The 12,349-nt window shown below is 38.9% G+C and overlaps 1 protein-coding gene across 1 annotated transcript in view; it reads left to right on the plus strand.

Moving 5' to 3' along the window:
* Positions 1–12,349, plus strand: part of PHEX (phosphate regulating endopeptidase X-linked) — a 287,172-nt gene that overhangs the window by 120,729 nt on the left and 154,094 nt on the right. Inside the window, exons 4-6 of the mRNA XM_089656062.1 lie at positions 4,863–4,949; positions 7,674–7,900; positions 11,701–11,769. Coding sequence (XP_089512188.1) covers positions 4,863–4,949; positions 7,674–7,900; positions 11,701–11,769 — 383 coding nt within the window. The remainder of the gene's footprint in view (positions 1–4,862; positions 4,950–7,673; positions 7,901–11,700; positions 11,770–12,349) is intronic.

The following is a 12,349-nucleotide window of genomic DNA, read 5'->3' on the forward strand; positions in this document are numbered from 1 at the left end:
AGACTTGCACTAGGTCCATAGGAGGAGGACAAAAAAGGAACATGGTCTGCAGCAAGGAGCAAAGATTTATGGGAGTGTGGTCCTTTAGGAGAAGAGAGGGTGGGACTAAACCATATGTATGCTGCCATGGAGTCTGTCAGGAAATGAAGTTTTAGGCCCCATGCACACTAGCTTATTTTTAAGAACCTTACAGCTTTTGGCAGTGTTTTTGTTTTCTGCTCCTAGAAGCTGAATAGTGTTATACTTTGTATCCATGCACACTATTGTAGGCTATAAGCGTTTTTCAAGCTTCCTCTTCTAGGAGCAGAATATAAACTTTTTTTCTGCATTTCTAGGAGCAATTTGCCAGAAGAAAAAAAAGCGTTGAATGCTCCTAAATGTTCCCAAATATCCCAGCAGTGTTTTTTGTTCTCAGTGGGGTACCCCGCTGACAACTGAGCGTAAACAAGAGAAGTTTGAGGAAAATAAACAGCATGGGGGAGGTCCCCCCCAATCCATACAAGGCCCTTCAAGTCTGGTATGGCTTTTTAGGGAAACCCCATGCCAAAATTTAAAACAAGAAATGGTGTGGAGCCCCCTAAAAATACACATCAGACCCTAATCTGAGCATGCAGCCTGGCAGGTCAGGAAAGGGGGTGATGAGCAAGCACCCCTACCTCCTGAACCATACAATGCCACATGACCTCAACATGGGAGGGAGCTTCTCCCCCCAAAGCACCTTGTCCCCATGTTGATGAGGACAAGGGCCTCTTCCCCACAACCCTGGGAGGTGGTTGTGGGGGGGTCTGTGGACAGAGGGTTTATTGGAATCTGGAAGCCCCTTTTAACAAGGAAACCACCAGATACTGCCCCCCCATGTGAAAAAGTATGAGGTAAAATGTAACCCTACTCATTCATCAAATAAAAAGTGAGGATTAGCAAAAACACAACAATAGTTTTATATAAAACAACTAAAACAATGTCCCCTAAAGTAAATCCAGCGTTAATCACGAGGAAAACTGCAATGAAAACTGGTACAAAAACAAAAAATGCTGGAAAAAAAACTCTATTGCTGCCTTGAGTTAGTGTGTAATGATTACCTTATTCTTATTTGTTCCCTTTTGGCTTGATAAATATACAATTGAAAACATTTTGGTATATCAACAGTTATCATACAGGGAGATTGCATAGCTTGGAATTCAAAGCGTGAAATCATGGGGTATATTTATAAATAATTTGCATAGCTTTTCATCCATACAAACTGTATGTAAATTTGTTTGTGCAAATGAGGAAAACTTGAATGCTCTCAGGCTATATTCTCTACAGATTGAATGTGTGAATGTGAAAAATACCATATTATGGCCACTAGATTTTGCTGATAATCATAGGAAATAGTTGTGTTCCTCCTAGTAGCAATAATGCCTTAGTTTGCAATCACAGATTAAAGTTTTACTGAGGGGTTTTCTGAGTGTACCTTAAAGTGTTACTAAACCCAGGACTCTGCATTCACTATATCTGGTCTCCCACAGTACACAGAACATGAACATGAAATTATTGTAGGAAATATAAACTGCTGAATACCTTTTTTCATCAGCAGGATATAGCAGTCTTGTGACTTCTATCAGTGTCCAGCCACGCACTGGTTAAAACTTGTAGGAGGAGTTTTCTTTCTGATCTAGGAGGATGCAGAACCCCTGACCTCTGTCTGACCAGTGCTGATTAGCCCTATGCTGATTACATGCACTCACCCAAGGAAAAAAAAACCCTCTATAGCAATACACACCAAACTGAGCATGTGCAAATACCTACGGTTCAGTCTGCCTTATCAGGAGATAAGAGGTGGTCCCTTGAGAAATGGGGGGAACAGAGAAGAAAGGATCAAACAGCCCTGTTACACAATGCAGAGGATTAACCCCTTAGGTTCCACAGTATAACAAGCATGCTTTACTGCATATACAGACTGATTTAAGTGTTGTGGGTTTAGTAACACTTTAAAGTATACATGGTGCCAAGAAAGTAAAATCACATTCTCCTCTTCTAATAAAATTATTTCCATTTTTTTTAAAATTACTTTTTGCACCTTTTATTTTCATTTGATTCCTGGGTCATGTAAGAACATGAGCTCCCTGTCCAACCATCTTAACAAGTGTAGGGGTGGGATGTTCCCATTGCCTGATGGTGTGTTACAGAATTACGTAATGAGCATTGGGGAAATACATTCTCAGTTTGAACAGCAAAGTTAGGAGCTGTTGTCGAGCAAGCAGAGCAGGGCTGAGTGGGGTACTATGAGAGTACAGGCATGCTGTGCATCAACACGGTGTCCTGTAGCTTCAACCAGCAAGATCAGTCATGCAAACTGACTATGCCAGCATGGACCTTCTTTGGTGATTGGCATGGGTCAGAATTGTAGAAGAAAACAGGAGAACTGCGAGGTATTTCATAGTAAATGGGATGGATACAAGTGTTAATTTGTCAAACACACTTTATTAATAAGGGAATGCATTTGTGCAATGCACAACTTTAAAGAATAAGTTCAACTTTGGGAACATTACACATTCCAACCGTTTTTAGGGTGAAACATGTAACATGTTCCCACTCCTGCAGCATCCTTTAAATGTAATGTTCCCAAGATTCCTCACTGATTGAGTGGCAGGGAACTTTACAAATGCATTCTCCGTCTGGCCGTTCATAAACAGATCTTTGATTAGCTGCAATGAGTTCCAATTGGGTGACTGTAGTGAATCCTGATCCGTCAAAAGGTGCAAACAGTGGTGTAGGTAATACACACTCACCGGACGTGCAAATTAATTGCGCCTTATATAAGTAAATCCTGGTTTCATCTGATGAGGCCTGAAGCTGAAAGGTCTTCCCTCCAGGGGATGGGTCATCAAATGTGAACACCGTAAGACCAGGTATCAGGGTATCCTTATTCCTTCTGGGAGTGGTCATGCATCACCTTAGGTAATGGAGTGGTAGCCCGTCCTGGGATGGTGGGTCTGCGGGGTTTAAAGCACTCCCCCAAGAGGTGGGAACAGGAATACTTCCATAGTGTAGTAGGTAATAACAACTTTATTAAAGATGCATCAAACCGGTAAGAACAAAGTAGACAAAAGTAGACAGCAGTGTGACTGACCATCTAGTGTTAAAGATGGCCGCCGGAGCTCCACATTGCTCCGGCGGCGTGACGTCATGGCATGGTGAGGCGTATCGTGTACAAACACGTTCTCAGAGGGGGGTCACCATAGCCTGTATGCAGTCTCTCTCTAACAGGGATGATATTAGGAGTGTTTGGATCCTAGTTCGAATCCACCTGAGCTATTCCACCAGGACGCTGTCACTGCATAAAGCTAATAATAAGCAGCTGATGAAACTCCCTGCACTTCAGCCCTATGTATAAATGACCCTAGTACATGCCTTGGCCATTTATGATTGGCTTTGTGCAGTGACAGCTTCCTGACAGGACAGCTCACGTGGATTTGGACTAGGATCTGATTATGCTATATGTTTATTATGTTAAATGTGCAATACCATCATTAAAATACTTTATTGTTAAAAACAAACAATGCACTCATTTTATCTGTGTGTCTCCACCAACACAAGTATGCAAGTATAGACAGTAAGCTGGTTCGCCTCCAGCCAAAAGCTTCAGGCCACATGCGTGATCCTAGCATGCATGGTGATGTCACCTCCAGACCCACCCTACCCATTTCATCATTGGACGTCTTCCAGGAGAAGACTCTATATTTGTGTACTTGTGTCAGTGGAGACACACAGATAATGTGAGTACATTGTTTGTTTTTAACAATAACGTATTTTAATGATGATTTTACGTTATGGGAGCCTCTCCTCTCTGTCCTCCTGCATATGATTTATGAATCATGAAGCTACATGGGACAATTGTCTTATGTGATCTCTGGATGAAAACTGTGGTTTGCCATTTCTAGAGTGGAGTGCGCTATTTGCTGGTTTATAATCTTTACCATTGGGTTCTGGTGAGTTTACCCAGCATTTATGGTGGTGGGTGGCATGTTATCTTTATTTTTGGTGATTATTGGAAGAATTTAGGAATAACACTTTTAGGAATCACGTCCAATACATGGGACATTTATGAATTTTGTACTATGTACTTTAAGGTACATACTAATATATACTAGAATTTCACATTTTCTCTTTGTTCTAACTTTCTGTCCATGACAAAATAGCAGATGTGGTAACGTATGTGGTCAGAATAGTACCAGTTGCACAGCTCCTAATGTACACAGGACGGTGTCTTTTGGCACACTGGCTTATGAAGGTTGGTGTTCCATGTGACTGTGTGTGCTGCCTAGTCTCGAAACCTTTTGATACCACCCTGTAAAATGGCTCCCATATATTTATCTGTTATCTGGAGCTTCAACTGTATGCTCGGAGTAGACTGATGATTGTTCGTATAACTATGTTCAGACTGTATTGACACATACTGTATCTGCTCTTAATGTAAAAAAGTAAAAATAATTTTAAGCTAGTATATTTTTTTGCTGTAAGATGAGATAAAACATATAGTATTACACTTTGTAAACTGCCTTTTAATCAGCTAGGGTATTGAGAAAAACTGTGCTCACTACATTATAAATCAGTAGTGCTACACTATAGCATTGACTCATTGCATTGCTTTAGTTAATGTCTTACATCTGGCCCCTGATTTGTGCAAGGCAGAGCATTAGAAGTGACATATGATTCTGTTTAGCTGCCTCACCCATCAGAACAGAAGGAACGTATTGATTGTGGTGTATTTAATTTGTTATGTCTTGTAGTATTGACATCAAGCTGCTTCATAGAGACCTGCATTGTGATGTTGTTATTGAGAGCAGTGGATAAAACAAACTGTTATTGTTTATTTCCAGCACTTCTCGAGAAACCCTTAAGCAAGAGGAGAGATTCCGAGGCTACGCAAAAGGCAAAGATATTTTATAACTCCTGCATGAATGAAAGTAAGTGCCTGGCCTTGGAGATATCTATAGATTACAGTTCAAATTTCCTTAAACATATGTGAAAACGGATAACCTTTGGTATTATCCACCCTTTTTCCCAAATAGCATTATCTAAATATTACCGGAATGCTAAAACTTAAATGAACTAATTGAAGCAGCATGCTCTCTCTTTAGAACTATTGATGACGGTGCAGTTCACCAATCACGGAGGAGACACATGCCTAGTATCTCAGCTAGGGTTTTATAACTTGTTTGTCTTGATGCTGTTGAGTTTAACCCTAAATATATAAAGGTTGTCTAACAGGGAAGAATAAAACCAACCAACGGGGTCCGAAACACACAAACATGAAAAAATATACAGTACTTCTGCTTGATTATCTTATATTTGTGATACCATCTATAACTAACTATGGTGTCCTTTTATCATGCAGCGGTAAATGACCACTGTTCAGTTCTCTGGCATTCTCAAAGGAGACAGCTCTCCTCTGAATGCCTGTTCATGAAGTGGTGTAGATTGCTTCTCCTAATGAGGAAAGAAGTGATCTACAAATGCATTGAACTGTAGAAAACATCTGATGTTACTGTAATCTCGCGAGATTACAGTAAGAGATCAAACACACAATTTACGAAGCAGCGATAAATTACTGCTGCTTCATTTTCGGTCTCTCCGATACTCCACCTCTGGGCTGGAGAATCTAGAGGGAAAATTTTCACACAGAGCGTCCATGCTGACATCGCTCCTTCATACACTGGCCATCAGTGACAGATTCTCTGTGTACAGAGATGATCAGCGATCATCGGCATCTCAGGATCGCCGCTGATCTCAGTTTCATAAAAGGACACCTATATACCCAGTGGTTCTGAGTAGTACTAACCTCTATAGCTGGCCATAGATAGATTTAAATTTGTCCAATTAATTTAATTCCATTAATGGCCTGATAATGAGAAGTCAATTTATTGATTGACTTCTCTTGACCTGGCTTGTTGGAAAATGTTTCTTCGATCAGTGCATGCAGCCATTTGATTTCAGTGCTGATCAGTGTATTCTGATGGTGGGGAAGTCCCGCTATCAGAATACAGTGACATAGCTGAGAGGATTCCCACATCCAACTCAAATGTGTGAATGGGGAAATGGTTCAGTTGAGCCATGGCCAACTTTAGAGTGGAAAGATAGGGAAATGCTGTCTGTGGTTTGATAAAGTTTCTATGAAGTGACCTGATCGGTATGTGGCTTGGGCTTTGTTACTCTTTTAGGTGACTTTGGATATCATTGTACTTTTACATTTACTATGAACTGGAGATATTTAATCAACATCGTTAAAGACAATAGAAGTTAAGAAATAGAAAATTAAGCCTAGGCCTAGAACTGTCATCTGTCTAATTCTCACCCAGACAGTCCCACTGTTTCTGATTTCCTTTTCTGCATTTGCTGAAAAAAGTCTGAAAATTAAGTGATATTAAACGCAATTTTTTTTTACATAACAAACATGTTATACTTACCTGCTCTGTGTAATGGTTTTGCACAAAGCAACCCTGATTCTCCTCTTCTCTGAGTCCCCTGCCAGCACTCCTAGCCCCTCCCTCCTGCCGAGTGCCCCCACAGCAAGCAGCTTGCTACGGAAGCAACCAGGCTTGCTTCTGAGTTGCTGCTCTGCGTATCCATTCAAACCCAGAGCCCCACTGTCTGCTCATTGGCTTAATAACTGTGATTGACACCAGTGGGAGCCAATAGCTCTCCTGCACATCGCTGGATCTTGATGGCGCTCAGGTAAGTATTAGGGGGTCTAGTGAAGATGGGTGCTGCTACGCAAGGAAGGTTTTTTCCCTTCATGCATAGTTCCAATGCAGTTCCATATCTAAGGACTAGTAAGCTGCAATAACTAATATTTTTGTTTTTGGGTTTAGATCCTGTATGCCTCAACCACAGAAACAGCTCCAGCAGTCCTTATCTCACATAACATTGCTTTTCATTGAACCTGTCTTCAAGTTCTATTATTTAAAGTAAAAGGCTAGCACCATAAAGAGAACCATAAAATGGGACTGCTTTTCCAAGTCTCCCCTGTTCAATTAATAAAACCTTGCCATCAGCAACTTGCAGGTAAAAACACAGAAAAATCAAGTATTAAATGCTTGCTTGAAGTGTTTTCCTTTCCATAAAATAGTTTTTATTTATTCGCAGTGTGCCTTTCATCCGCTAATCCTTAAGTGTTCTTCACGCTGGCCCAGCATCTCTAAATTTCCCTTTACCTCTCTACATAACCTTGTATGTAGCTGCGAAGGGGAAAATGGAAATACTATAGAGCGGCAGTTCTGAGTCTACTGGGTCTACAAACATTACATCCAATATGGAGGAGCCCAGCAGCAGCCTCTGAGATTTTGAATGTCTACACAAGTATAAACAATGCATAAAATGCACTAACTGCACTTATAATCTCATGGGAATAATGATCTAGTGACATGGTCACTTTAAAGTGTAAGGACCTACAAGCAAATGCTAAAAGAAAGCAGGCAATTCAAGCATCTTATATGGGAAGAGCTAATGCAGATAACTTGATCAGCAGACAATGCTCATATCCAGACTCAACTCAAAGACTAGTAGTATGATGGTGGAAAATTACAATTAGGTCCCACCACATAATGTTTCAATGAGTTGCTTTGGTAGCAGTGCCATGGGATTGTAGCCCTTTATACTATAAATGTTATGCATATTTTTGTATTTTATAGCTGAAATAGAAGAAGTTGATGTCAAACCTTTGATAAAATTACTGAAACAGTCTTCACTTCGCTGGCCGGTGCTCGAGTCTAATATTGGAAGTGAAGGGAAGTGGTCAGAGAGAAAGTTCAACTTTTTACAGACAATTGCAGAATTACGAGGCCAGTACAGTACATCAGTGTTCATGCGTGTCTTTGTGGGGACAGATGACAAATTATCAAATAACTTCATTATAAAGGTAAGACATTTGGTTGAAGCGTATCATTGTTGAATTTACTATTTTTGTTTTGGTTTCCTGCAATGATAGTTGTAGCTTCCTGTTCTTATAGCTTAACTTGTCCTTTACCTATTGACATTCTGCATATGTGCAGTATTATTGTTAGCTCCCACTTACATTGTCACCAGTCTAAAATGACTAGCTTCCCAAGGTGACTAGCTGACACCAAAGTACCATACCAGTTTTTATGTTGTCTCCTAAACATGCCATTCCTTTTATCTAAAGCAAGCAGAGTATTATCTTGTACTGTGGTGTTGCCAATCTCATTTATTGAGGTGTTTGAAGGCTGTGAAAAATCTTAACATTATTTAACTTTTTCATATTTATTTGTTTGGGCTTTATTTTTGTTGGATGGCAATTCTGCTTTCATTAAGAAGCTGTTTTGTTCTGGGACCTGAATGACATGAATCCTCATTGTTGGACTGACACTGACCAGTTTCTTCTGGGAAGATCTCGGAAAGTTCAAAGCCTGCCTGAGAACTTTTAACTAATCTCTGTTTTTCTGATGCAATGTAGATATTGGTGTTTTTTTTACATTATTAAGAACATGAGATATCCCAAAGTGATAAACCCCTCTCCTATTGTCCCAGTGATCATTATTACTGGGACAGAAAGTGATGGTAGGTCCAAAACTTTATAGCTGTGATTGGAATGGCATAGAGGTTCTTCTCTATTTCTGTTTCAGTGACAGCATTTTAAAAATGATTTAACCTCATTTTGGAGAGATGTCTTTAATTTATTTATTTATTGTCAAGTTAAGTGAACAAATTTTTCTCCAATGGGAGACAGACAGCAACATCAATATATGTATAAACAGGAAGGAAAGATTCTGAGGCAAACAATAGTGTAGAAGGTAATCAAGCCATTTTGTTTAAGGCCCATTCATGCCAAAGAGCCATGCGAAATACCATCGGTATATGCTGCGAGACACAGTGCTTTTGTGCAGATCCTGATGCATCACATTCTTTACTGTTTTCAGAACTTTATTCCGTTTTGTTCACTGCATTGGTGTTGCATCGCAACCCACTACACTAAAAAAAAAGTACTGTATGCAATTATTTTTCAAAGCACACCGCAGCATTGCATGAATTGACAGTCCAAACACTGTATTTGGTTTGATATTAAACTAAGAACTGAAACATCATATACAAAAACAAAAGTTTTGGATTTCAAAAGAACAACATTTGGGGAAATGGAGGGATTTCAATAAACTAATTAAAATGTTGGAGTAGAATGGCAGGAGTCAGTGGGCTCTCTTAAAGTCCACCATCCTGGAGACAACTAGATAATATATCAGGTAAATTAGTAAGAGTAAATGGAAGAAAAAGCCATTGGGACATAACACTTATGTTGAAGAAGACCTTCATATAGCAAACCATTTAAACAATTACTTCTGCTCAGCCTTCTCAGAAATAAATTGTACTAGCAATAACAAGTTGGGGGATGACTTTGGTTCTTGTAATGATGGTGCATTTTGAGGATTTCTAGAGACAGAGGTAGCAAATTAACTAGCTTGGTTAAAGCCTAATAAAGCAACTTGTCCTGATGATATTCATCCCAGAGTTCTAACAGAACTTTGAGGTGTATTTTTTTAACCTTTTTAATCAATCTCTTCTAACAGGAGAGGTTCCCTATGACTAGTGGGCAGCTAATATTGTACCTATCCACAGAAAGGTAACAATGCAGAAACTGCCAATTACAGATCAGTGAGTTTATTAACATCTGTTGTAGTCAAATTAATGGAATCACTCCTACAAAAAAGGATCACTGATCACCTACAAACACACAATTTGCTAGACCCAAAGCACCATGGCTTTACTGAGTGCAGATCATGTCATACTAATCTGGTTGAATTTTCTGACTTTATTACTAATGTTTTGGACCAGATTAGTGCTGTTGCCTATCTTTCAGCAAAGCATATGATACCGTTCCACATAATGATCTACTAAAAAAGTTGTATAAGCTAGGACTTAACTCTTGAGTGGTTCAATAGATATGCAGTTGGCTAAAGGATAGATACGAGAGTGTGGTTGTAAATGGGGTTCATTTGGAAAATAGTCCAGTCACTAGTGTTGTACCATAAGGCTCTGTATTAGGTCCTGTTCTATTTATTCTATATGTAAATAATATAACTAAAGGGTTGGCATTGCTGGAAGATTGGTTAAAGCAGAGACAACTGAAGTTCAATCTTTCTAAATGTAAAATAATGCACCTAGGGAAAAATAACCCCTTAACAGAGTACAATATTGGGGTATAGTGTTAGCAAGCACTACACAGGAAAAAGATTTGGGGGTACTTATTTCAGAAGATTTCAAAATGAGAAAACAGTTTGGCCATGCAGTGGTAAAAGTGAATAGAATTCTAGGCTGCATGAGTAGAGTTTTCAGCAGGATAAAGGAGGTTCTGATTCCCCTATATAGATCTTTAATTAGATCTTATTTAGAATACTGTGTCTAGTTTTGGAGACCTCACTTAGAACTTAGAAAAAGCTGTTGATAAGATAGAACTGGTCCAGAGATGGATAACAAAAATAGTGAAAAAAACTGTGGGATAAAACCTATCAGGAGAGACTTCAGGAACCTAATGTGTACAGTCTGGGGAAAAGAAGGGAAAATATGGTTGAAACCTTTAAATACATAAAGGGTGTGAATAAGGTTCAGGAGGCCAGTATTTGTAATATGAAATGAAGATAAAGAGCATGGGGACATGACCTCAAACTAGCACGAGGAAATGTTAAAATTTATCTTAGAAAATATTATTTTCCCAAAAAGAGTAGTTGATGCTTGGAATAAACTTTCAGCAGAGGTAGTGAGTCAGTGGATTCATGTATGCTTGGTACAAATATAGGTCTATACTCAAAAATCTATAAAAGATCTATAGACAAAAAAGTTAACATGAAAAATGGGGCATAATTAATAGACAACTTGGTCATTTTCTGCTGTCACTCTTCTAATTGACACCATAGAAAGAAGTTATTTTGCCATGTCCATGCATTGGGGCTGTCAGTTATTGTCAATTTATCTGTTGTTTTAAACATTTTATAGCACTGTCACCAAATAACACTTGGCTTAGTTGGTAATTTGTGTACAGAACATTCCTGTGTACTTCAAATTTAAAACCCCACTCTATCCAAGTGGGGAACAGATGGAACTTGTGTCAGGTTTATCTCCTCATTAGGAACACAGATAGCAGAAAAAAGTCAATGGTGGTTTTAAATTCTCCTCAGAAATATAATAGTTTCCCCGAATTGGGCTTACAGTTCCACAAATTGGATTTTAATAATGTGGTAAAAGGTTTCTTAATTCGAACAGTACTGTACTTATACTATACTATACTATACTATACTATGGGGTTGAATTACTAAAGGCAAAAAGACTGTGCACTTTTCAAAGTGCAGTTGCACTCTGCAACTACAGTTGCTCCAGAATTTAGTAAAAGGGGGTAAACCTTCTCTTTGAATACCCAATTACGTGCAAGGAAAATAAAAAAACAGCATTTTTTTTGCACATGATTGGATGATGGAAGTCAGCAGAACGTTTGCTCATTTACTAAGCTCTGGAGCAAATGCTCTTGCAGAGTGCAGCAGAACTTTGCAAAGTTGATTTGCCTTTAGTAAATCAACCCTTATATTGTACTATACAAAGCCAATATTTGATTGTATCAGATAGCTGTGCCTCACTGATCCTTGCATGTTTGTCATGAAAAAGGAGTATATTGCAGATAAGTCACAAAGTTAATTTAACATATATTTTAATTTACAGTTTGATCAAGCATCCCTGTCATTATTATCTCATGAGGATTATCTTGACAACAGTACAACGGCTAAAAGAGTAAGTTCAGCTACTTTGTTATTATTTTAAGTGTGTTATTTCTTAGGCAGAAAGGGTCTTCTGCTGCAATATTTTCTCCAGGAACTGTCTATTGGAGCCATAGCTTAAGGTATGTAATATTCATAGCACAATCCTATGATGGGAGCTGTGGTAAATGCATATTGCTATGGTACAGCAGATATGTGCGACAGATCAGCAACAGAGAAAATAGGAGTGTGGACCTTCAGTGTGAATCAATGGATGAATCTTTGATAAATGCAATAATTCTGCACTTCAGACAGCAAATGTTGAGTAAAACAGAGGATTTGGCTGCTGTAACTTTCACCATATCAAAATACCATGGAATTGGTATGTGTACTCCATGGTAGCGCCCAGCTTCCAACATTTATTAACCTTTCAAATGGCCAGAATTTAATAACAAGATTTAGCCTGTAGACTTAAATAGAGCATGCCACAAAGTTTTCAAACTTCCAACTTTGAGATTTGCTAAACTGTTTGCTAACTGAACCCAAGCAGATTTGCTCATCCCTAGCCCAGAGCAATTATGAAGTCAGTGAATATAGAACTCCTGATTTGGATA

Source organism: Staurois parvus, unplaced genomic scaffold (assembly GCF_062004578.1).
Source record: "Staurois parvus isolate SC_StPar_1 unplaced genomic scaffold, SC_StPar_1.0 ptg000884l, whole genome shotgun sequence".
In the NCBI taxonomy this organism is placed as follows: Eukaryota; Metazoa; Chordata; class Amphibia; order Anura; family Ranidae; genus Staurois; species Staurois parvus.